The sequence below is a fragment of the Falco rusticolus genome, chromosome Z, assembly GCF_015220075.1.
Source record: "Falco rusticolus isolate bFalRus1 chromosome Z, bFalRus1.pri, whole genome shotgun sequence".
In the NCBI taxonomy this organism is placed as follows: Eukaryota; Metazoa; Chordata; class Aves; order Falconiformes; family Falconidae; genus Falco; species Falco rusticolus.
This window is the reverse complement of record NC_051210.1, coordinates 82041204-82067540: the sequence shown is the minus strand read 5'-3', so window position 1 is coordinate 82067540 and position 26337 is coordinate 82041204. Positions and strand designations below refer to the sequence as shown.

At 51.2% G+C, this 26337-nt stretch overlaps 1 protein-coding gene across 4 annotated transcripts in view; it reads right to left on the bottom strand.

The window, feature by feature from the left end:
* Window positions 1-24301, bottom strand: part of MAPK4 (mitogen-activated protein kinase 4) — a 46420-nt gene extending 22119 nt beyond the window's left edge. For 2 of the 4 annotated variants that reach the window (XM_037374222.1, XM_037374224.1), the window contains exons 1-2: window positions 24241-24301; window positions 1727-3135 (exon numbers count right to left, since the gene is read on the bottom strand). In XM_037374222.1, coding sequence (XP_037230119.1) covers window positions 1727-2272 — 546 coding nt within the window. In that variant the 5' untranslated portion in view covers window positions 2273-3135; window positions 24241-24301. Of the gene's footprint in view, window positions 1-1726; window positions 3136-9194; window positions 9205-11660; window positions 11890-12110; window positions 12119-24240 lie in introns of those variants that run through there. The other 2 variants (XM_037374225.1, XM_037374223.1) reach the window with 2 other exon arrangements.
* Window positions 24302-26337: the final 2036 nt, after the last annotated feature.

Genomic DNA, 26337 nt, shown 5'->3' with positions numbered 1-26337 from the left:
CCGATGTCCCTTGCAACCTTCTTCCTTTTCCCCAGGCTGTTTCTCCCCAGACCCCAGGCTCAGAATAGATCAGGGCTCAGCTTCAGGATCATGAGATCACTTTTTCATCATCCTCCCTGCCTCCCTGCACAAAGCAACGGTGCCCAGATCTGTGCTGGGCAGAAACCCACGAGTAAATGCAAAGCCCATTTAAACCTCAGCACAGGTGCAACAGTGGGTCCATGGGGGAAACTGAACTCATCCACAAAAACAGCCAGCTCAAGAAAACAGAATTTATCTTATCTTACAATATCAAATAGTTAACTTTAACCAGAAACTGGCTGCAGACATCATCACATCCACTGGCACAGACCATGTGATACTTCGCTTTCATCCAGGACCTCATGGATCTGTGAGCTGATGAAGCCTCCACTGTGCTCCTCCGCTGCTCAAAAGCTCCAGCCTGGATGGCAACCTGCATTAAACACCTGCAACTCCCTTCAGAATCCATTAGCATCAGGACTGCATGTGACAGAGACTTTCACCCATTTTCCTTGCCTCCCTCCCTCCCACACTGCCTGCTGGCTGTCAACACAGCCACTGCTCCCACTTGGAGCTGCTCCGCGCGCAAAGCCACCACATGCTTCTCCCAGCTCCAACCTCCCTTTCTGGAGGGCAAGGGAGAGCCTGGGGGCAGCATGGCCGTGGTGGCCGTGGGATGTTTGGTCCCTCCCCAGCCCCTTGTCCCAAGAGAGAACACCACACCCGGGGCTACCCCACCAGTTAGGTTTCACTGCAAGAGACTGCCACGCTGAATTACAGTTCTTAAAGAGGAAAAACACAGTTCCTTTAACAACTGCATTTTTGCCTAAGTATAAAACTGTTTTCAGTACCATAAAATATTTTGCAGGGTTTGGCAGCTGCTGGGGAACGCGACCCTTTGTGTAGGAGCCTATGGCCTGTGGTTCACTAATTCCTTGTTAGAAAGTGCCACTTCGGGGCAGTTTCAGCCCTCCTTAGGTGGACAGACAGGAGCTGATGACACCACCAGGAGATGAAAACTGAGCCTGTCCCAAAGACTCCACAAGGAGGGGATGGATTTTCCTTACTCAAGGACAGATATTTGTTTTCCTGCATTTTCTTTCATTCCTCCTTTCCCTCCTCCTCCATCCCAGCCAGAAGTCTGCAAGAAGGTGTGCATGGACCAACAGATGGGATCACAGGGGATGCCCAGGCTGGAGGGCCCGGAGGGCTCTGGGTACGCCCTGCCCCAAGCAGGGCAGCAGTAGGACACACCAGGCTGCCCTGGGCTGCACCCGGCCACCCACAATTATTATTGCATTATAATACAGTAGGTAAGTACCAAAAAGCAAAATAATTTTACATGTTATTTGGATCTTGACCTCAATATGAAAGTATCTTAAAGACCCATCCCCCTTTCCCTACGATTAAATAAGTGTAATTCAGACAGAGTTGGGTTTTTAAGAAGCAGGTGGGCATAGAAGCGAGGACAAAGACAAGCAGAGTGGCTGTGGATGAGCCAGATACCTCTTTCGTGTGCTTCCACTGTGGGGATGAACAGCAGCTTGTGTTTTATAAAAGCAGCAAAGCAAGAAACACAGTTTTTAGTCATTTAAGTAAAGCAGCAAGCAAACACATGCCTCACGACAGTCCATTGCTGGGATGGAATACAAGACATGTGTATTTGCTGAGACAGCACTGGCCTCGGCAATTTGGCACTGCCTACCTTGTGCGAGTAATGCTGATCCACGATTCTGGCCAGTCCGAAGTCGCCAATCTTCAGCACCAGGTCCTCCGTGCTGATGAAAATATTGGCCGGCTTGAGGTCGCGGTGAAGGACGTTGGCCGAGTGGATGTACTTCAGCCCCCGCAGCAGCTGGTACATGAAGAGCTTGGCATGCTCCTCTGCAAGCTTCCCCTGCTCCAGCAGCCGCGCCAGGTCAGTCTCCATGTACTCCTGGACGATGTACACCATGTTAAACTTGAAAAAATCCCCACGCAGGTTGGTGCCCTTTGGCCCCAACACCTCGTACACCTTCACGATGTTATCATGGTCCAGGCGGCGGATGATTTTGATCTCCCGGAAAGCGTGCTTCATGCTCCGCGCATCACCGATGGTGATCTTCTTCACTGCCACTTTGCGGCAGCTCTTGCTGTCAAGGGCGGACAGCACCAGCCCGTTGGCCCCAAAGCCCAGGGGGCGAAAATTAATGAAGCGACAGCCCAGGTCGTACCCATACATGCTGGCGATACAGTCGCACTTCTCAGCCATTGCGGGCTCCGTCCTTTCGGCTTTTTCTCCTTTGTCACTTAAAAAGCTGAGATAATTGAAGGGCTTCCAGATTACAAATGTGGTTTGAAATCAAGCGCCTCATTATTACTTACAGATGCATGGGGGGGCTTGCTCTGAGCCCATTGCTTCAAGACAACACACAGATACAGTGAAAACAGATGCGAGCACACACACACACACAAATATAAAACGTTTTAAGCTGGGTGAGAAATCAAGGGGTAGAAAAGACTTTCCAAGCAGTGTGGATAAACACAGCCCAGAGATCTCTAGCAAAACAGAAAGATTATTTTTCTTGAGATGAAAAAATCAGCGCTGCTACATTTTTCAGCAACTTGTTTTCCTTCTCCGATACTCCCGAGACGATGCCGAAGCACAGGGCTGGTGTCCCCCACATCCCCGGCATCTCAGTGCCAGGGCAGCTGGCCAGCCCTGCTGTGAGGCAGAGCCCAGAGCAGCCCCACGGTCTCTCCACTGCCCCAAACCCTCCCGGCCCACAAGTTTTGAGAGCGTTTTCCCCACCAGTGAAGCACATCCAGGCACTGGCCAGGCTCCCCAATGGTCAGCAAAGCTTCGCCCTTCTTGTCGCTGCCTTTTCAGTAGGGGCAGACCCCATCTTCCCCATCAGCAGACAGAAATCTCAATGGCAGCAAATGTTTTGCAGACCAAAACTCATTTTATTGGCTGCATTCAGCACAGCAAGTTTTCACGTCTGCCGTTCCAACACCTTCCCCTTGTATGTCTTTTGCTGACAAAGCCAAGCACCATCTGATCTTTACAGCTTGCCGGAGGAGTTCCCTGCGCTGGGCAGTCCATTCATCCCTCAGCAGGTCTCAGCCCCACTCCTGGAAGAAAAGAGGAGATGGATTCATTTGATACCAGCGCTGCCTATGCCTTGCCTGTGTAATGGCTTGCTGAAGGTTAACCACAAGCCAAAGTGTGACCTTTCGGAGACTCATTAATTATCCCCTCCAAAAGCAAGCATAGTTACCAGCATTTTTCAGGTGGTTCATTTTTCCTTTTAAATTTGTAATACACAGAAAACTAACTTTTCCCTTCCCCTTTGTTGGTGGGTTTTTTCATTTGCTTGTTTGTGGGGTTTTTGGGTTTTTTTTTTTTGTTGTTGTTGTTTTTAATTTTAATCTGGCCGAAAATGTTACGGAGCGATTTGCAAAGGTTGAATGGCATGCTGTGTCTCCAACTGCCCACTTAAACTGCATCGCAAGGAAAGCACGGTAGCAGCCTGCAAGCGTATAAACCCTCCCTTGCTGAGCAGCTGAGAGCAGGGAGGGCCGCGGACTTTCTCAGCTTACAACAAGCAAAATCGCTCAGGCGAACAAGTCTGTGCCACCCTTGCTGGTTTTGCAAAGAGCCTTAAAAACTGGCTACAAGGGTGGAACACCCCCCAAATTTGGGGTCCAACAGCAAACCCTGGCAGCAGCCTGGGAATGCTGCTGGCTCTGTGCTTGTGGTCACTGGGAGCTGCCAAGCCCTTCCCTCATGCACCAAACCACACAATTTTAGTGCATTTATAAAGAGATGTTCTGGCGTTGCTCAGCCTGGGGTGCACAAGCAGCTAACGACACAGCTTGTTTCCTCTCCGGTGTGCTGGGGGAGGAAGGAGGAGAGCATCTTCATTAGGACAGAGGAGATGTGTCATTAGCTGCAAGGGTTTGCCATCCATCAGCAGTGCCTGCAACCACAGCTCAGGCACCCTGCTCCACCAAGAGCCGCCCAGCACAGCAGCCAGCTCCCCGCTTCTCCATCAGCTTTGCTGGTGATGAACCCACGGGTGGGAGGACCTGGTGGGAAAATAGGAGCTGACTTCATCTCTCGCTGTGTCCTTCCTAAGAATGTGCTTGCCACCCGGATGCTGCAAAAACACTTCCCCCATGTAAGTTTAGCAGCTGCTCCCTGCAGAGGCGTGAGCCAGCCTGCAGCCTCCCAGCTTTGCTCTTCTCTTCCAGGAGGTCACGGTTTCAAAAACCCAACAACTCCTCCACGCAAACAAGGTACATACACAAGACAGATCTAGGGTCTTTGAAAGTACATCTGAACAGATAAATATAGGTAAATATACAGAGATGAATAATACAACATTTAAGTTGTGGATTTTTCACTCCCTATTAATATGAAAAGACTTAATGACACCCTTGGCATTAAGAAGCTGGAGCAAACAAATGTGGACCCAACACAAGGAGGGTGAGCAACAGCGGCAAGTCACGGCTGCATAACTCATAGCCTCAGGAGCGTAACTCTACACTTCAAAGCCTCTCTGTGTTTTGGCTGTGCTAACACATGCTCCCCTGAGCGACAGGGGAATCTCTTATCAAGATGCACTGGCTTTTAAAGGAAAAAAAAAGCAGCAAAGGAACGTGCTAGCACCACGGCAGGCCTCTCAAACAATTGCTGGCAATGGCATAACCGGCGTATATCAATGTCTGCGGGGGACAACGATGCAGATTTAGCCAGAGGATCCCAATATTTTGGGGATTTTCCTGACAAAATATCATTTTCCAGTGGCAGGCAACCATGCAGGAGTGACCACGGGCAAGGGGTGACCTCTCACAGATGTTCCAGGTGGGAAAAGACAGTTCAAAGCCCTCAAAGCACTTCAAGTTTTCCAGATAACTGCTGCAATTTTTCAGCTGCAATTACTTCATTTAGAAACAGCATTGAACAGAAGGCATGAAGCATTAGGAAACGGCTGGGCTTTTCTCTTTTTTGAGATGATCAGCTCATCAAAGCTTTCGCCCTACCATGTCTCCCTGCAGATGTTTATGAATCTCAGAGGAGCAAGGACACCCACTCCTGCCTGATCCAAGCCCGTGTCCTGCTCCCAAACACCCCCGCAACAGCTCATTTTGCTGCACACTCTCTTTGCCACAAGACCCATGTGCAGACGGATGCCCCGTGCCACCCACTGAGAGCACCACCAGATCCTTCTAAAGCTGGGGAGACCTGCAGGGACCAGCCAGCTGCATGACAAGGGCTCTGACCTTGCACCGGGATGTCCCAGATAACCAGTTGGACAGTGCTGCTCAGAGAGGGGGAAGATAAAATCACTGTAGATCTGCTCCCAATGCATTTTTCATGCCAGAATAAAGCCTCTGTTATAGCCCTTAATCACCAGAGCTGCTCCATTAACCCAGCAGTGGGTTCACAGCCTGGTCCCTCACTCTGCACTCCCCAAGCATCGCGCATTGCCGGCAGTATGCTCCTGTTCTCTAGCAGAAGTTACCCAGAGCAATGATAGGGAAAATACTTAAGTTGAGCTTTGTTTCAGTTTGCAAGCATCAGTCATTAAAGGTGGAAGAGAAATGCAACGCTTCAGGCCAGCACAGATCAGCTATTTGAAGGAGGAACGAGTTAACGGTTAAAACAAAGATGTATGGACTGTATGACAGCAGGGAGGGATGTAGGCAGGGCAGGGATACCCTCCGAAGAGCATCTGCCAGCAGTTACCAAGCAGTTTGGCAAACACTGCTTGCTCCTGTAGTTGAAAGCAAAAATAATTACAGCCTCTCTTCAATCCAGTGATTATCTAATGCTGGCTTTTGCACACAAGGATTGAACAGAGAAAGCTGCTCTTGCTATTAGGAAGCAGGGCAATGCACAGCCAGAGATGCCCTGGTCTACAGGCAAAGGAAAAAAAAAAAAAAAAAAAAAGGGGATGAGAAACAAGGAGTGAAGGAGAAAAAGAAGGTACATAAATCCAGAGGCTCTCCAAGGGCAGCAGTAAAGATCAACATGTGCAGGAAGGTTACCCCTGCATTGCAACCAGTTGCATGGTCGTGGAAAGGGAGCACACATTGCTTATACCCCAAGAAGGCAGTGAGGTGTCTGAGGACCACCAGAAGGTTTGAGGGAAGGTTGGAACCTGAGGAACAACTAGGGGGCTGCAAGAGGTACACCTGGCTGCAGCAAAACCTGAGCTTTTCCACTTGGGGTGCCTGAGTTTCCTAAGCCTGTGCTGAAGGCCTCAGTCTCTGCACAGGTCTCCTGAATGTCTGAGGAAAAAAAGAAACCCCTCCAAAAAGTAGCAAAAATTTCCTACTGGCAAAGGGAACTTGGTGAAATAGGGCTTGGGCCAACATGCTTCAAGAAGGTGCCACGTCAGGTTTGAGATCCATCTCTGCGTCTTGCCTCTCAGCCCCATCACCCAGAGCTCAACACACTTCTTAGCTTTTTAGCACTTGGTGGGTGTCGCTGAGACCAGGTAGGGCTGGACAGGACGCAGTGCACACTCCCACACTGAGCTTCTTGGCTTACTCTAGATGCAGTGGAAGGAAACCAAGTTTTGCCTCGTCAGCTCGATTGTTAATAATTAGTACAGTTCTAGAAGCAGTGAAAGGGAAAATGCTATGCATGAAACTAAAAGAGAAGAAAGAGCCCTGTTTTATCTCATGAGCAGAGCCATGGCCTTTGCGGTGCTCCTGCCTATGTCTCAGTCCCTGGCTGAGTGATGACCCTGCAGCATCTTCTGTAATTAGAGGGGCTGAGGCAGAATATCACCCCTGAAAGGATGGCCCCAGGGGATGGCAAGCCATGCTCCTGTCCTTGCTCTTGTGGCTGGGTCCCTCTCACTGAACCATCCAGGGAAAAGCTGTCAGTGAATACGGGGAGATGCACCGTGGCTGAGGGACACAGCATGCTCCCCACGGGACTGAATGCCATCTCTGTTCTTATCTCTGCCTCCTCCAGCCAAGCTGACAGCAAACCCAAGAGATCAGGCTGACCAGCCTTCCCTGAGAGGCTACAGGAGTTATTTTTCCAATGCTCTCCATTATCTACATCAGACATAATTTCTAACTGGTTATTCCCTTAGCAGCACTAAAGAAATGAAATAAAATGTGCACACACCTTGGATGCTGCTCCCAAGTTAAATGAGCAGCTGATGCCTGGAAACTGCAGCAGGGAAACAACCCTCTAACTATTTAAATGCGCATTTTCACCAAAGGGCTGGATCCTGGTGCAGCTAACCAAGGGGGAGTTTCAGGATGCCAGATGCACCATCAGCAATCCCAGTTTTTCATCTCTTCCTGGTTTTCCAAGTCTGTTCTAATGAAAAGGTATTATTTCATTAGCCTAATGAAAATAGCCGCTGAGACCAACAGCAGTCATAAAACCAGCAGCGATGCTATTGGGCTGCAGACAGTGGAAAGCGCAGTCTATTTTCATGGAACGATGAACAGAGTCCCAGGGGTTTTTCAGTCTGGTGAGGCCAGGATCTGCCATCCACTTGAAAAGCCGAACTCAATGGCAGCTTCAGCGCAAACTGCAGCAGAATACAGCCGACAAGTCCTGAAGCACAACAGAGGGTTAGGAGCAGAGAGCAGGAAAATTTGTGGTTACACCAAGACAGTGCGCAGGGAAAATAAGTCTCATTCATCGATATTGGTGGAGTTGCCCCAGTTTTTTGCTCATGTGCTCAACATAAGGATTTGCTGGGGTGCTGCAATACAGTAAGACACAAAGGGACACTAGTTTTTAGGTATCTGAGTACTAACTTTATTCCCATGCCCTTTCCCACCTCTTAAAGCTAGGAAACTTTGGGGTACTCACAGAAAGCACATACCAAAAATACTCTCTGTTGGAAAATTCTCCTGTACTGCAGACCATAAATCCCACTGATTTAATAAATATGTGCGAGGTCAAAGTCATCAGACCTGCAGCACAGACAGAGGGAAGGGTCAGGAACTCCGGCGATGCCCGTGCTCCCACCAGCCTGCCCTCCAGTCACCTGGGCACAGAGGGGTGACCAAGGAAGGGGTGCGGTTACTTATAGGGAGAATTATACAAACGAATTCCCAAGAAACATTGCGCATGTAAGAATAATGCAGGAAATGTAGAGACATGTTCCCTCTTTATGAACACTGAACATATTTTACAGTTTCAATTTACCTCTTGCTTGCTTTTTCACTGAGGGCAGCTTAGCAGCTGCTGCTGCACAGATGCAAACCGATTTTATAATTGGGACCCCTTCTGCCATAAAATACAAGGACGGTAGAATTAAGTTTTCTTTTGTTCTTCCTCTCTCTCTCCCATATCATTCTGTACAAGGAAAGCATCTGTCCTCACATTGCTGCTGGGATCTGCACTGACCTTTCTCCTCCCTTCACTCCTCCGAAGGTTCAGGGGGGCTCTGCGTGCCCTCACACAGGCTCTCTGCTGCTGTCTCCCAGCAGACTCCCAGCATTTCCCAGCACAAGGCTGGACTGTGATGTTGCGATGAGCTTTCCCTTCTCACCAAACCCACTCCAAGCACTGGCGATCTCTCTAGCTAGATGAATTCATTAAAGCTCAAGCGTCCTAACAAGATGTCTGTTATTAACAGCGCACCACAGGTGCTAATTAAAGAAGGATAACAATCATCTCTCACTTGAACTACTTGTAAAGGGCTGGATCCTGCAAACCATTACACCTCAACAGCCTTTTCAACCGGGCTGAAGATAAAATGCTCTGCTACAAAGCAGGAGGGTTCTAGCAGGGGCTGTGCACATCATATGGGCTTCGCTTATTGATTCCCATATCAGGTAGATCTGGCAGGAGCACGATAAGATTCATTTTTTCATTCCCTCTCTTCTCCCCAGCATCCTTCCCCCACCCAGCAAAAGCCTTTCAAACGTCCTTTATCTCTGCCTTGCTGCTCCCCACAGCGCAGCAGCAGCATCCCCGCCATGCATGGTGGAAGCCATCTCCCACCCAGAGGAGCCGGGCTGCAGAGACCCTGCGGCAGAGGGTGCAGCAGACCAAGACCAGGGAGTTTGGTGCCTGCTGCTCCCATGATGGACTCGCAGGTCTTTCGGAAATGTCTCCAAGCTTTAGTCACAGTAATGGAGTTACTGAAGCAGAGGGAAATATGGGCAAGTCTCCTGTAGCACTTAGCTTCCCGGCCAGCGACTGCTTCAAGGCTGAAGTTTAATTAGTCCTCCCCATCAATAAACATGGACTCCTGGTGCTCAGTTCTGCAGGAACACCCTGCAGAGAGCCCCAGGAAGCGTCGCCCTTTGGGGCAGAACGCGGGTAAAGGCAATGCCTGTGCTCTTGTCTTGGCAAACAGCCTCTTCCCTCCTGCAGCTCAAGCTGTAACTACAGGATCTGGTTCCCTGCTTTGCAACCTCTTGCATCACCCAGGAATATGAAGTTTCTATCACAGCACTGGGGTGTTCGTGCTCTGCCCCTCCCTGAGACCCTCCACACCCCCTGATGCCTACAGGCTGCACTTTGCACTGGCCCCCCAGCAGAAAAAGCACATGAGGAGACCACATGTGGATCCCAGGGAAACAGGAAAACTGGGGGGCAAGAACCCACCCCAAAAAACCTGGTCTGATCTCAAGAGGAATGAGCTGCTCCCCAAACCTCATGATGAACACAGCCAACAACAGGAACTGTTCAGCCTTTTTGGGCTGCTGAAGAACAAGTGATGCTCTTGTGCTGTGTGTCCTCAGCTACCTTGGTGCGGGGGTCTCCACCAGAGACAACCCACACTGGGACCCCAGACAGCATTCACAAGCCTGTGCACTGACACCGGCAAGCATGTGGGCCTCTCTGAAAAGCTGCAAAGTCAGAGCACTGCTGTTGTGAGCTCCTCTGAGTGAAGCTCTTGCTAACTATCACCAGCACAGTCCTGCCCCCCAGCAGAATCAGACCCTTTTACGCCAGAGCTGCTTACAGCAAAGAGTCAGACACTACTACAGTCAAACCAATGAGCACGCTTGAGATTTCTAAACACAAGTTTTATCCTCCCAGCTTCACTAGAGGTGCCAACACACGGCACATTCATGTACCCTGGGTGATCCAAGGAACATGTCTTTCATGAAGAGTTTTTTCCTTTGGGATCTGCTGTGCCCTGACAACCCCGCTGTACCAAACAGCCGCCACACAACCAGCTCAGGAGCAGATCATATACCTATTTCTCCGAAAACACTACTTATCAGATGACTTTAATACCATGATCCAAACAGAAACCCATTGATAAGATGCACAGAGCTGCCAGCAGCTAAAGGCCAGAAGGCACCAAGTAGCATGGCCCCAGAAGGAAGGCGAAATCTCTGTGAACCTGTGGGAAAAGCCAGAGGGAAAAGGCAAAACCAAGGGGAAACAGCACAAAGATTAACCCAGAGTCCTGGCCTGAACACTAGTAAAGCACACACAATTTTCCCATGTATACCCCTGGACTGTACGTGAGCAGGGCAGCATCACCCAGCACAGCAAAGCCACCTTTGCTGCCCAAACCTCTTGCAGGAAAATATGAATTTTCCTCCTTAATGACTAGGGTGCCTGTGGACAAGGCAATTTACACTAAGAAAAAAAAAAAGGAAAAAAAAAAAAAGAAAAATCAGGCAACGTTCATTAGTTCATAGAAAGAACAGAAAACGATGAAGAACCTGCTGACACTTGCAGGGTTTTTTAAGCTGTGCAGGGGAGCCACCCATCTGCCCCTGGCCAGAGAGCTGGTTTTGGTAAATCAGCCGTGGCAGGGGGCTGCGAGTGGCTGAACACAGGCGAGACATGGGGAAAGGTCTCGTTTCCCAGTGGTACCCAGCACATGAAGCTACTCTGGACTTGACAGTCTGCAGCCAGACAGAAACCAGACAGTGCCTTGAACAAACATGGCTCAGTACAGGCATCCCGCAGTCAACGCACCCTCTCCCACCAGCCTAAGTACTTTCATTTGACATGGTATTAAGGAGAAAAGCCCAGCTCCATCTCTATGAAGGCATCCCCCTGTGTCAAGCAGTCCATGATGGACAGACATCATAGTCAGTGCATTTTGCTGCACCTCTAGTGTCCATCCTGCTGGATGGACTCCTCAGCCCTAGTCCTGCCAGCTGCGGTTTTCATGCTGCACGGGCTTTTAACGGCTGACAACACATCGATTTAAAACCAGCAGAATTATTTCCGTTACCTAAATAAAGCAATTCCTAGAATGGATGACTCAGAAGCCTCTCCCCTAGCCATAAATCAGAGTGGAAACACAATACCTCATTGGGGCAAATCACTTTGCCCTTTTCGTTTGGCACCTACAGTCTTTTCTTCTAAAAAAAAAAGAGACAAGAAGATCCGTTCTCTGCTGGCGCTTCGTCAGAGAGCCGGGCCTTTGCTCCCCAGGATGCCACAGGTCAGGACTTTGCCTGTGTTATCACTGGAGGGGTTGGACCAAGATAAGCAAAAGCAGGGCAGTTATTAAAAAAAATAATTAAAAAAAAATACAGAAACAGCCCTAGAGGGTTTTTTACTGTGACTGAAGAGCCCACACCAGGAATTTGCCCCAAAGGAGGTATGTGCAGCATATTACCAGCATGCAAAGAGATGGCAGAGTAACTTCTTTGACTCTCCCCTACCCTCCGCGGGCCCCAAAAGGTACCTCCGTGAGCAGAGCGTGATGTCCTCTCAAAACACTGTGCTGGGATCTTGCAAAAGTGCTTGCACTTGTGTCTCTCAGAGCTGGTCTGTAACCTCCCCTTAATCCTTCTGCTCACTGACAAATCTCATCCAGCTTATTCTGGGGGCCAGGGCTGGACCGCTTGCAGATCTGCACACTCAGCTTGGGAAAACAACGAAGACAGGCTTTAGGAAAAGGAAAAAAACCCTGCATTTGCCTGCAGAAACCATTTCATAAAGGTTTCCGCCCTCACTCCTCCCACTGCAGTCCCGCCGTGATGGCCCCACGCTGCTGCAGCCCCAACATAGCAAGAGATGCTCCTGCAGCAACCCAGAGAGGAAAGGGGGTAAAACTATGTGGTGCAGAGACTGGCCCAGTGCCCCAGCTAGGAACACCCCGCCGATGCCTGCCTCTCCACCCACGCAGCACCACCGAGGGCTTGGGGGAGCTGCACCTCCAGCCACCTGCTCTGGCTTCCATCATCTGAGAGGGGTGAGTGACCAGACATCCATCTACAAACCTCTGGGATGGCAATGGCCTGAACCGATGCTCCCTGAGGTGCCAGGGGGAGCTGGACCGAGAGCCACGGCCACTGAGCACGGCTCGATCAGGTATACAGAGAACGTGACCTGTAACCCATCATAACCAGCACAGTTAAAACCTCACGGAGAATCAATCATACGTCCAGGAGGCTGTCCAGATGTGGCATTTCACCATAAGCTCTGTGATATTTGGCTACTGTTGAAGAGTCAGCCCTTGGTCCAAGCACACGGGGGTTTAGGTAGCAACATCTCCTAGATGTTCACCTTCAAGGGCAGGCTCGAGCTGCACTTCAAGCCCAAACGGCTTCCCCACTCCTATAGACACAAGCCCTCATTCATGGCCAGGTTTCTGTGCTGCACACCTCCGCCCCACAGTATCCATGCACAATGGAAAGGGCAGCCGCCGCAGCCTGACCCACACAACCAGCCCACCTGCCCCTGTACACCCAATCTGCCTGGGGGAGCAAGGCTGGTCCTTCCCAAAGATGGAGACTTCGCATCCCAAACTTCAGCTCCTTCCTTGGTCTGACTCCCTAAAGAGCAGGGCCACAAGGTCCCACACCCCCAGAACAAAGCCGGAGACCAGGAATCCCACACTAAACACTTCACACAGCAAAGCTCCCCCTCTTCCACTCTGGAAAAAAGGTTTTAATGATTCCCAGTGACTGTGGGAGACCATGGAGCATAGTCATGGGGTGTCAGCAGCCCACAAAGCTGAAAGCCCGTGGCAGAAATGCGCCGGCATCATCAAAAATAATACATGAGATTTTCTAGAAAATTAAAACAAAAATGTTGTAAGTAAAAAATAGCCCAAGCAAAACCAAAACACACTCCCAGTGACTTTTAGCCATCCAGATAATAGATGGGGAACAAAAGGCTTTGCTGGACCACTGCTAAAGCTTGCTCTCAGTATAATCACCTACTACTATAACGAGATTATGTGGATTAGCTGTATTTTAAGGGAACGTCAATGAACTGGACAGCCTTTCGAGGCAGGTTTTTAGTGCTACACAGAATAGTATGAGAAAGACATCAAACCAGGCGGCTATTTTTAGAAAGCATTCCTCTAAATAACTAGGTGGAGAGAGACAGCAAGGCAACAGAGGTATGTTACTGCAGGCAGTAGCTGAATGAATGAATATTGCAGAGAAAGAGAGAGTCATCCCTGGTTTCTCTTGGCTGAGTTGCACAAGAAATGAACTGAGTCAGACCCAAGCTTGCATTCCTCCAATGAGTCCGTTTACACAACATGGCAAAGGTTGGAGGGAACAAGCAGCACAGGACACACACTGCTAAGAGGAAAATGAGAGGCCAGGATGATCCTGGATGAACATGCTGGGGTTTGTGCCTGGTGCTCTTGGGGCACCTGCACTCCCTGACCCCACAGCCCTATGGAGGTGACAAGTCCTAAGTCCTCTCCCCAGCTGCAGACAGGGCGCATGTCTGGGAAGGTGTCTCCCAAACGAGACTGAAATTAGACTTCTTCATGGCATCCTTCACCACGTGGGATGCAGGAGCTGCATCGCACAGAGAGCGTGGCAGTAGCATGTCACCGAGGTACAGACAGACAGGCGTTTGGCCGGTGCTCAGAGGGACAGGTCTGCTTTACAGTCATTGCACTCTTGCTCAGAAAACCCAGAGCTCATGTACTCACTCTCATTTTCTCCTAACTACCCTCAGGATTTAAGAGGAACTCAGAGAATCCATTATTTTCATTGCTTTTTGTCCTCGGACCTTACTCCTGCAAAATCCCATCCATGGAAGCGCTCAAGGCCAGGCTGGATGGGGCTTGGAGGAACCTGGTCTAGCGGAAGGTGTCCTTGCCTGTGGCAGGGGGTTTGAACTGGCGGGGCTTTAAGGTCCCTTCCAACCCAGTACATTCTATCATTCTACCAAAATAGCCAGCAACTTCAAAATAAACTGCACCGTCCAAAGTCCTGAACTCTTCTTTTCCAGGATGGATCCAAGCTGGAGCCTTGGGGACTGACGCCTGGACATTTTTCTCCACATGTTCTATCCAGCCGCATCTCCGTGCCTCCTCTCTCATCATGACTCAGCCATGGCTTGTAAATAAAACACAATTAGGGATTAAGCATCAGAGCAGCACAGCAAAAGGATGGCCCCTACCCCAGGAAGCTCACAGCCTGGGATCTCCAACTCCCAGCCTGGTGAAGCAACAAAAATAACCCATTAAAAAGTCACTTTAATTGCCTTGCCAGTGGTTTGCTCAAACCCCAGCTAATGCTCGAGGTTAAAAATTAATTAAGCCTTAAATAGCAAATTCTCTTCCATTCCTCCCATTTTTACCCTTAAATTTTAAAGAGTTGGCGGTGAATGGGGAAACAGGTCCAGCCAGTCCTCCAGCCCTTGTACCCAGCTCTCCGCAACAAGGACCAGGCTCAGTTGCGCTGGGTTCGCTCTGCCGCGGGCTCCCATCACAGGCACCCAGCCTGTCTTGGGCCATACCACCCCGGCTGCTGCCCAGATGCAATTAAGACAGTTACAAAGTTGATATTCCTCATGCCAAAAGGAGTCTTAACCAAAATGAGAGAATTGAAAGGGTTCAACCACGCACCACAGCCCTCCAGAGCCCTGGGAAGATCTGCTCCGTCCCACATGGGGCTTACGCTCCTCAGACACTACTCAACACTTTGTGTCCAAGTTGACCACCACTCAGGAGAAGAAATGTTCTAGCGCAACATTTTTGTTGGGGGGACGAGGGAAAAGAAAAAAAAAAAGTAAAAAAAAAAGAAAAGATATAAACAGGAGGTGAACATATGTAGCAAAGCCCAAACAGCACCTCACAGGAGCACAAGTGGAGCATGGCCTGCTCACTGCCTGGCTATCGCTGCCTGCTACACGAGGATCATCTGAACTGGGCACAATCCTGTTCCCCATCAAGACCTGGGTGCCCAGAAGGGAGGAGGGAGTGAGACAGCAGCTCCACGGCAAAACTGGGAGGCTACTGAAAGTTTGGGCTGGTTTGCGCTTTTTTCAAATTTGATGCTTTAAATGTAGGGCTAGAGTATCAGCCTGCCCATCGCTTCATTGAGAGCAATGCAAATTAAGGTCCTTCTGCACCAGCTGGGGCTCTAGACCCCCCAGTGCCCAGCACTTAGCCAAACGTTGCTCTCAAACATCCCTTCTGCTCTGCACAGGGCCATAAAAGAGTGATCAGGATGGAGCAGTTTCACAGCCTTAATCCATTTCTTCACTTTTGGCTCCAGTGGGCAGTGAGATACCCAGTTTGCAAAAGGAACCATGCCAAGAAAACCTGACTGAGTGGTTTGGTTGGCAAGACTCAAGTCTCAGTGACGTACTTTTTTTTTTCCCCCTTTCAATATCTATTGCTCAAAAAATGCTTTCTAAAGATTTTGCAGATCTTACAGTACTTTGCTGGGATGAAGGAAAGCTGACAAACATATTATGGCAATAAAGATTATTTTTTCTGCCTGAGTAGTAGCAGGCACATGAGATTTATTCAGATAAAAGAGGCCAGCATTAAGAGATGAGCTTAGATTCCAGGATGCTGGTCCAAATCATTGGGAGATCTGGTGACTCCATGGGGGACGGGCATCCCACATCCGCAGCAGGGGGTGTCCTGCATTAAAAGCAGCATCCCCATACCCTTTCTAGGGCATGCAGGACCAACTGTCCTCCTCAGTCTCACTGCACTGGTGAAATGAAGGTGGTGAGACGAGCAGAGTACTAACCCATGCTCCTCTGTAGGGAAAAAAGTTTTCCAAACTTTGCCATAACGTTTTTTCTCTAGCTGTTCAGCTTCTGCATTAATCCTGTGACTGCTCCTGGGATCTGCTGAAACACACAACATTTTCATGTACTGAGAAGATGTTACAAGTATTATAATTGGAATTTCCTTCAAACTCCTTCCCTTTTTCCAAAACACACTCTGCCCATTTTGCTGCATTTGAAGAGCAGGCGGCAATTATCTTTCCAGCTCAGAGATGTATTATTTTTTTTTCATCCTTAGACTAATCTTTCTAACAGTTGAGATCGTGGCATTTCTAATGACTTAAGGAGACAAAGACTGTAAAAGCCTTTCCTGAATGCAGAATTGCCTCGGCGCTCTCCAAGCACACAAGATAATGAGGCCCTTCAAGTGCCGTGATCAGACTCCTTTCTACCAGCCCGATTAGTGCTGCTAACAGTCTTGCTTCTGTCTCCTCCATCCTCACCCAGTTCAGCAAAACGCTCTCTGCAGCATTTACACTTTGTTAATCAGTTGGTATTTAGCAGAAATCCGAGGTCGCTTGTGCTGAGCTGTTCTGCCTGCTCACCTGCTTCAACCATGCAACTGAAACCCCAGGCAAAACCCAGCGCCGAAGGGGCACGCAGATGGCACGGGCGTCTGTCGTGCCTAAAATCAAGCAGGTATTTTGGGAACGGATGCAGCCACCTCGTTACTCTCAGAATTTTTTTCCTTTTTGAATGAGCTCCTGTCTAATAACAACAGCAGATAAGGCTCAGGTGAAGCTTGCATGTGAGACAAGACAAAAAGTCAGTAATATCAAGCGCTGATACTGTTTGGCAAATGTAAAGCCCATCAAGATGCCCTTTGAGATTTCCCTGCCCCTTATTCATGCAAGAAAGGAGATGACTCAGCAATGATACTGCGCGCATCGCGATCCCTTCACAGCCACTGGTTTTGACGCAAGCTTTATTTTCTTAAAAGAGTTTCACCAAACTCCACATTTCCCTGTTCACCTCTGCTACCAGACAACTTAAACCTGACCTCAGGTATAAAGCAAACACAGGGGGAGGGGGAAAGAGAAATGCACATATGAAATTTCAACGCTGCATTACAACGCATCTCACTGAAGTTTAGCAAATGGTGGCACAGGCATGCAGAAGCGAGGAACACGTGCCAGCTGCTGTTGCTAGCACAGCTGTACGCACATCTGCCCCCCGTCCTGCAGCATCCCCTTCAATCTAGCAGCAACTCCAGGAGCTGCAAGACCTGCTCCTCTCCACCCCACAATCACTTCTGCTTTACGAGGTTCCCTTTTGGCTTCCCCCACCAGCTCCCTGGCCACCTGTTCCCACTCCCAGCTTTCTTCAGCAAGACAAGCGTCGTCAACCTTCCCAGAAACAGCAGCAGTCTGCTCCATGCTTGCTGCCCTACTAAAAGCACGTAATTATTTCTAATTTACAGCATTTCTGTACTTCTGGCCACGCTCAGCCTCGGAGATACGTGGAAGGAAACCAAGGCTGGCCTGCTTGTTTCAGGCTCTGGGGAAAGGCTTTTCTGAGGTTAATAAAACCTCCAATTAAACAAAAAACAAACAGGGAAAAAAACAGAATTCCCACAGAGAAGAAGAAATGTCATTCTTAAAAGAAATTATCTGAAATGCTCTGCAGATCAGATTCATTGCTTGTAGAAGAGACACAAACCAGTCGCAATGTTTCAACCCACAACACTGACATAAATGCAAAGAACCAACTTCCCCCCCCCCTTCCCATTCTCCTTGATCTCATTTTAATTGGAACTGGTCCCAGCTGAACTGGATCCTGAGAAGCCCAGCACCTACCCTTTGTCCTTGAAGTCATTTTAAGCCAGAACCTATTTCCACATTCACATTTCCAGCCCTGCCTCTTCACAGCAGTCAAGGGTTTAATTTCCCTTTACCCAAAGGCACTTTCTAATAGTTCAAAACTTTCCATATTTCACAGGACAGGGCAGGGAGAGTTAATGGAGCAGAGCCCTGGCGAGGGGCTGGGTACAAACAGTGCTGTTATGGCAGACATGGGACAATATTCCACCTTGACTGCAAACATGATCCAGCCTGCGTTTTCTTCTGCCTCCTCTCCTCCATAAACCCCCAGACCTCAGGAGCACGCGGTTTGGGGCTGGGGATACTCCCAGCTCCTTCCAGAGGGATCAGCAGCATCACAGCCACAAAAGCGAGAGATGGGGAAGGGACAACTCCTTGCAGAAAGGCTCATGCCTCCATAGCCATACGCTGCATTCCCCTGGCCCTGATTCACTTACACGTAGGGACAAACCTCTCCCAGGGTCCAGAGATGATCTGCAGAGTTTCCTTTAGGAAGGGATTTTGGGAGGAGGGCTTAGGAAGCCTCCAGAAGGAAACAGCCTGTACTCTGAAACATGACATTTGATTAGGCTTTTTATCTTAGTTTACATAGCTAATTGTTGCAGGTGTATCAGTTACCATGTAATTAATACTGTTGTAAAACCAGGTGTAGCCAAGAACCGAGTTGTGCAAACAAACTGAGCAGCTGGGACAGATGGACACTAATGGGTATTGGCCTGGGGAGGTTGCTTGCTCTTCCCTGAATCTGGAGGGATCCTAACGTCGAGCTGAGACACAGCCAACCCACCTCCCTAGGAAATCACACAGAGTCAGAAGGTCTCCCACCACTCAGCCTGGGAGTAAGACAACCAGCTCAGGACAGCAGAGGGCAACTTTTTATCCGTGGCAGGTCATAGCCAGCGAGGAAGGCACCAAGGGTGCGAGAGCAGATGCAAGGCTAAGGGCACAAGAGCAGAATGCAGGTTTCGCCCTGCACACGGCAAATCCACACTGGGTCTCCAGAGGGGACCGCTCTCCCTGTCGCAGAGCAGCTGTGCAGCCAGAACGATGCGTGAGCACCCCTGCGAGTGACCCAACAGACACGCATGTACCTGGGCACCACTTCTCACACCACCTGGGAACACTCACATCAGCGTCCTGGAAAGCTTCTTCCTCAAGTTCCCCTGCTCCTTGTCTTCCTCCCAGGAATGCCCCGAGGATAAGCACACCAACAGCCATGTAGCTCTGGGCCGCTGCAGCGGCGTGGGCTGGCCAGCTTCCTACAGAGATGACTGTTGTGTATAATATAGAAACTGAGCTGCTTGTTCCAAGCACAACCACGCCGACTGCTTTTTAAAGAAAGGCTTAGCTCGGATGCAAAGTGCTGCAGGAACAAACAGCGCTAATTCCCCCTGTAGCCTCCAAGCCAGGGGAAATTTTCAGTAGGGAGATTTGGGAGCTTGACCCGCTCCTGACCCGACTCCAGGGACTGGGAGCAACCACAAGGTCATCCTGGCACCTTTCAGCAGGGCTGAAATTGGCTCCTGTAAATCCTCACGTGCAATTCTGCCTGGAAAGCCTTTGAAGCAGATCACTGCTTAACCCTGCCCTAGCACTGGTCATGGGAAACACACAGTGGCTTCCCAGTGCCGGCCCTGGTCTGCACCAGTCAGCATCGTGCCTGCCTAGGAAGCGCAGCTGGTGAGGTCTGAAAGGTGCAGCACTCAGCTAGGAGAGGAGTATGAAGACACTGAGGTACAAAAGAAGAGATTAGGTGCTTAAACGTGCCAAAATAATTCAAACTACATGAAGTACAGTATGTTCTTCTGCAATGGTATCAAAGCCACTCGAAGACCATTTGCCAGGTGTTCGTGGGTCACAAGCACCAAATTTCACTCTCTTCTATGCATTCAGCTGCACTGGTACAAGGAAGGCAACATCTTGCCGCTATTCATCACATACATACACCCAGAGAGGCAAATAAAAATACCGCAACGCAGACAACTAATGAATAATCAATACCAAGCCCAAGGAACACACCGGTAAGTCTTTAGGATGAGAAGCGGCTGCTGGCACATGGAGCAGCTCATGTTTCAGTGTTAATTGCCCACCAAGCAGCAGATCTACGTGACAAGGACGAAGCCCAAATGAACTGCCACGTCTAATGCAAGTCCTCTTCCATTATAGCTTCTTTCTGTTTCTGTGCTAGTCACAGAAACTACAAGCCCAAAATAATGGCAGCAGTGTCTAAATTTAAAAGGGCAAATTTTACGAAGCCAAAAGCAATCATTAGCATCACTGGGAACATGGGACTCGCTTAAAGCATTTACCAAAGACCCCAAAAGTTACAAACCCAGAAAAGCAGCAAGAGTGAAATAATGAAAGAAAACATTCTGGCAAAAACAAGATGTGGAATCCGCATGGAAACATGATCTTTCAAAAAGGCACAGAAAAAGAAGACAGAAAAGAAATTGCACTGAAAAAGAAATGTCCAAGGTCGGTGACTGATGAGGACCTCTAAAGGAATCCATTAAATCTTAACAGCTAACAGAATTAATTGTAAAGTAAGTCACTTTTAAAGCATGCAAGGAATAGACAATTAGTTAGCTGCTAGATTCGCTAATAAGTACCACCAGTAAAAGTGGAAGTGAGTACTGTGCTGCCGACGGGATACTAAAAGGGTTACCAAGAGGACAAGAAAAACACAAGTCTACAGATTAACCATGTGCACCACACTGTAAAGCAGGGTCCTTCCCACCAACCTCTATAACCTGCCTTAAAACCCCTTACTGACAGAGCCTTCAGTACTGCCAGGCTGAAGAAAGCATTTAAAAAATCAACAAAAAAGAAAGCATTTACAAGTCAACCAGTGAAACACAGGGAAACTTTGTGTAGTCATGGTATTTTAAGAAAGGATGAAAGGTGAAAGGCAGGAGCAGCAGGCAACCCCTGGGGTCAGCTCCAGCTAGAACAGTGGGACAGAAATTTCAGGTAAATACACAAACCGGAGACTAAAAATACAATTCCAATCAGCCAGCTGAGTTTCCTGGAATTAGATCTATTTAAGAGACCTTTTTTTTTGTTTGTTTTGAGAGAGCTAACAGTGCTGCATGACACAGGCAACTGCCTGGACACAGTGTTTGCCCATATTTCTCCAAAGCAGATAATATTTTGAGGATGAATCTCACACCAGGTGTAATCAACTCCACACACGTTAGATGCCTGCTGATACAGCCCCCAGCATGGCTGCTGATGGGGTGAGACCAGTGAGGGAAGCCAGCAGCCAAGCACGGTCCTCAGGGATTTCTGTCACTGCTCAGTCTCATCCGTGATCTTCTGCAGGATTATATTAAACATAAATCTGTAACACAAAAAAACCCAGTAACTAATGGATGGTTGGTTGATGACACAGTTGCACAGAGACCCAAATCACCTCGGTGGAGGTCACAGTCCAACAGATCATGCTTTTGTGTGGCAAAGTAACACATGAGGCCAGAAAAGAGATCTCTGCCTGAGCCAGAAAGGGATTTGGGATGAGTGTGGGGCACCTCTTCTGCATACACCGTCAGAGCAAAGCCAGAGCAAAAGGAGGTGGTCCTTGAAGGTGCAACAGGAAACACATCCATTAGAAGCTGCAAAGCAAGCTCACACCAACACGTGCCATTATCAAGGTCACAGCTGCATCCAGGCCGGTACCCGGGCAACGCAGTCACACCAGTGAAGTCCCAAGGGTGGCCACAAAAAACGCACAAGATTGAGCAGGAGCCTCTCAGCACGAGGTTATGGCACCTTCAGACTCCACAGAAGCAGATGAAGAGGTGACCCGATCACTGCGGGCATGCAGTTGGGAGTGACAAGTCACCTTTGTGACAAGGGCACGACAACATCCCCCCGCTGCAAGTCGAAGCCAGGTAAGTTCAACCTTGAAATGAGATAGCATCTCCCCAGAGCGAGAGCAATTAAATGTTGGCACAAGGTTTGGGAGCAAGGGGTGGGGAGGGGGAGGCTCACCATTGCTTAGAGCCATTAAAATAAAATTAACAGGCTGGTTTTTAACCCAGCTTTCTGTGTCTGCAGGAGGATGAGCTGCAAACGCTTCCCTGCAGTTGCATTTCTGCAACACCTCCCACCTGGGGACATGGAAAGTTTCAGAAGCATTATTTATGCTTCAGAAAAAGGCCTGAGTGGTAGGAGAACAGCAGGGTCATGCCAAAAAAAGGAAAGATCAAGACCAAACAACTAAAACCCAAGGCTTGCAAGCACTGGGTTAGATTAATCTCACATAGATTTAGTCCTCAAATATCAAAAAACTCAGATATCCAAGTCAGAACCAGCACCCTGGAAGGCATTTGCCTGCCCTGCGCCTGAGGGTTAACACAGGGAGAAACAATCCCGTTCAGGAGGTGCCCACCCCCTCCATCTAGGGGGGGGGGTGTGTACAGCTCAGACCAGACCCTTTTAGACACCCAACTGAAGGCAAACCAATTGCACCCACCAAAACAGCTTCAACTGCAAGTAAACTGCCTCACGCCACCTGGAAAATCAAGAGGTAATTTTGGCTGATAATGCCAGTTCTGGTGGTATTGCCTTACTGAGCTGCCCAGCGCCCAGGAGGCAGAAGCAGGATGAGAAGCGACTCCAGTACCTGGAAGCAGGTCTCACATCGCTGGTCTAGATATGAAGAAGAGATAAACAGAGACCATCTGCATGAAGCACTTGGCCTGGAGAGCTTGAGGCTAGCCAGGATGCTCGCAGCCTAGCATCCTTCTTTCAGAACATCAGTTATTTGACTGGGATTTCAGACTTCACTGGTCCTTACTGGGAGGCTGGGCTCAGCCTGAGGAGCAGAGGGACTGTGGTGAGCCTGGCTTTTCTCTGCTTTGGCTCCGAGGTCAGGCAGAGGCTCACGGTGGTGATGCTCTCAGGCACAGGGGAATTGATGGTACATGGGTTATCATGCCCCTTTACCCTGTCCTCTTTTGAAGAGAGGAGGAATGCTGATGCTCATCTGCTGGGTATGAGATTTGTCCTGAAAACATCACATGCAACTCCAGCCCTGGCTCCTGAGATATCCTCACTATGGTCCTGGTCGCCCTTCCCCCACATGTCTCCATGGGATTATTTGTCACCTTCAACCTGATGGACATCCATCCATCCAAAAAGAGGAATGCGCACCGTAAATCCAACTCTCAGTTGCACCCCTCAGTCACGTCCAAGGTGGTGAAAAAGAAGTCACTGTCCCCAGGCCTCCTTCTGCAGGAGGCTGGGCTCCTGCTGCAGACCAGAGAGGGAAAAGCATTCTGCGTTTCCTGGGAAGTTGCCAACACCAGGTAGGATTAGATGTGCCAAATTAACAGCAAGGAGCAAGTGACACAGAGCTGAACGAAGGGACTGAAACCCCTCAGCAAGCAGCCAAGTGTTGTGGGTCCAAACCCCAGCCAGCTGCTTCGTCAGGAGAAACCCCTGGTATTACACATCACCTTCTCCGGCAGCGGTGCCCCCGCCTCGCACACAGAAGAGACACGTAGCACAGGTACCCAAACACCTCCAGCACCCCAAAAAAAGCTGAGCACCCCGAACCGCAGGGAGCCCCCTCTCCCCCACCCCACCCCACGTCTGGGGGCTGGAGGATGCGGCTGCATGACGCTGTGCGAGGACACCCTGTCAGAGCTGCGGGGACAGCAGGGTCGGGGCTTCCCCCCCCGCCCCGTTCTGGTACTCGCATCTCCGCCTGGGATGCACCTTCCCGCGGCACCGTGCCGCCGGCGCTGCAGCCGAAACCGCGCTCGCCACACACGGCGCCGGTGCCCTGCCACTGGCGCCCGGCCCCTGGCCCCCGCGGCCGGCAGACCGGGGTCCAGCTCGGGCGCAGGAAACCCCGCCGGCGCGCAGAGCCCGCCCGGCCCGGGGCAGCCGCGGGTTTCCCGCCCCCCGCACCGGGAAGGGGCCGGGACACGCCAGGCACGGCGGCACCGGCCGGGCTCTGCGCCCATGTGGCCGTGCGAGCCCCTCGGTCCGTGCGTACCGTACGGCACCGACACACACGTAAAGCGCGTGTAACCCGGACAGAGGCACACGGCGCCGTGCCCCCGCCACGGCGGCGCACCGGGCTGCGGCGGCTGCCAGCCCCCCGCCCCGAGGCAGCGGGGTCTCGGCCAGGCCCCGCGGGAGGGCGAGGCGGCCCCGCCGGGCGCTGGCACGGACGGCTCCCCCCGGGCGGGTGCCGGGGGCTCCCCGCGCCCGGCCCCCGGCTACGGTACCGCACGGAGCAGGAGCGGGAACCCGGGCAAGCACACGCGCCAGCCCAGCGCCGCTGGAGCGGCCGCCCGGCTCCCCCCGCCCGGCTCCGCCCGCCGAAGCCCCTCACCGCCGAGCGGGCTCAGCCCGCAGCACCGGCTGGGCGCGGGGGGCCGGGAGCAGCGCCCGGGCGCGGCGGGGACGAGGGGAGCGGCGGGGCGCCGCACTTACCGGAGCCGCTCCGCTCCGCCACGGCTTGGCCCGGTTCGGCCCGGCTCGGCGCACCGGCACCGCGCTCCCGCCCCCGCCGCTGACGTCACCCACCGGCCTCAGCCGCCGCGCGGGGGCCACGTGCCGGGGGAGGGGCAGGGGCGGGGCCGAGCCCCGGCGGGAGCCCGGCGGGGACCCGGCGTCCCCTCGGTGTCCCCGGTAGGCGCCGCCTCAGGGGACCCGGTGCCCCCGACTACCCCCGCATTGTCCCGGTGCGGAGCCCTGAGGGGACCCGGTGTCCCCTCGGTGTCCCCGGCAGGCGCCGCCGGAGGGGACCTGGCCTGCCCTCCCGCCACGGTCCCTGTGGGGAGCCATCAAGGGGCGACCCCGCCTGGCGCCCACCTGGCGGCGTCCCTCAGGGTGACCCCGAGCAGGGACACATCCCCGGCCGGGCGTCCCGCACCCGCGGGGGTTTGTTGCTGGTGTCACTGCGCGGCTGTGCCCCCCGCGCCACCCTGCCCTGCGCCCGCAGCGTCCCCCCGCCTGCCCGCCCCGGGGCCCGTCCCCCCCCGGGCCCTCCCCCCCCCCGGCCCCTGCCCCCAGGAGAAACAGGTTTGGGGCAGCGCTCCCTGCGGCGGGGGCTTTTGCAGGCCAGGCAGCCGCGGCCCTTCCCCTCCTGGTGGCACGACCCCGCTGAGCAGCCTCAATGGAAAAAAATCACCTTCCGCTGTATTTAGAGTGGGCAAGAACAATTAAAGGAAGCTGCTTCAACAGCCTAAGTGGAGGAAGCGCAATCGTTCGATAGTTATCGATCCCCTCCAGACAAGCGTGCGGCTTTGTTAGAGCTGGAGGAACTGAGCCTCCCTCCTCTTCTGCAGGGGACAGCGGTGAGAAAAAAAAAAAGAAAAAAAGAAAAAAAAAAAGATAAAATGGTCTGGTAAATTAAACACCCAGGGAATTGGGAGGAAATGAAGGTGTATCATTTTTGGAGGTAACAAGCCCCTCTACTGTGTCACTGGCTGAGATTAAAACAAACATTCCCAGCTGGTTGTCCCATGAGCCAGAAGGTGTTGAATTGGTGCTTATACCTGTTGTCAGTGCAAGGGGGGAAAGAAACGGCGAAGAAAGAGGAACAGGAGCATTAACAGTTATCGTTGAAACCTCCCAGGGAATCTGATCTCATGTGCCCCGTGCTGCTGCGAGCTTTGCCTTTCAAAGCCACGCATGGAGGTTATTCCTCTGGTTGACACAGGTAACAAACACACCCCTCCAGGGAAGAGCTCGATGGAGGAAAATGGGGCTGTTTGGGCAAAGATGCTCTCCCACATGCCTGTTGGCTGGTATCTCACATCAAGGTTTTATTGCGGCGATCTGTGTGACAATGCCATGGGCCCAGTGCTCCATGGAGAGGTTTCCACCACCGAGGCAGCTGCTGGCTGCTCAGTTTGAGCTCAAAGTGCCATATGGGAACAGAAAACAAGTTATGATCCTGGCTGTGGGGTGAGGCTGAAGCACACAGTCCCTGTGCTGCGGGAGCATGCTCTGCATCCGTGCTGACTGGGAGTCATCCAGCGATTTGAGGACTTCTCTTCTGCAGCTTGAACCCTTTGGTTTGTGGCCCTAGCCATTTTGTTTTAAGAAGCAGGCTAGCCTCTTGCAATTAAGCAGCAAGCATATGCCCACGCACGTACACATTTATATTTTCTTTTAAAAGGGTGGATGCCAGGTTTGATTGATACAGGTTTGGTTTTGGTGACAAGGCTGGATATTACTGGGGCTTCAGCAAACCAGGGCAGCGCTCAGCATCTCGCAGGACCTTGGCCGTCGTCCCCGGAGCGGTGCCAAGTGAATGACACTCTGGCAGTGCTGTGAATGGCGTACCACTACCACCAAATGCCGCAGCTTGGCAGGATCGGTCCCGAACGCTAACGGGATAAAGGGGCCTCCGTTCAAAGGGGGTGACAGCATGGCAGTAACTCCAGGCAGCTATAGTTGGCTCGTCGTCATGAAGCTGCCAAGCGTAATGGCTGAAAAATACCATATTTACGGTATGCAGTGTTGTGCGACTCAAACCGTACACCATAAACTGGAGGTTTTGGCACCCATGGGTGTGTAATG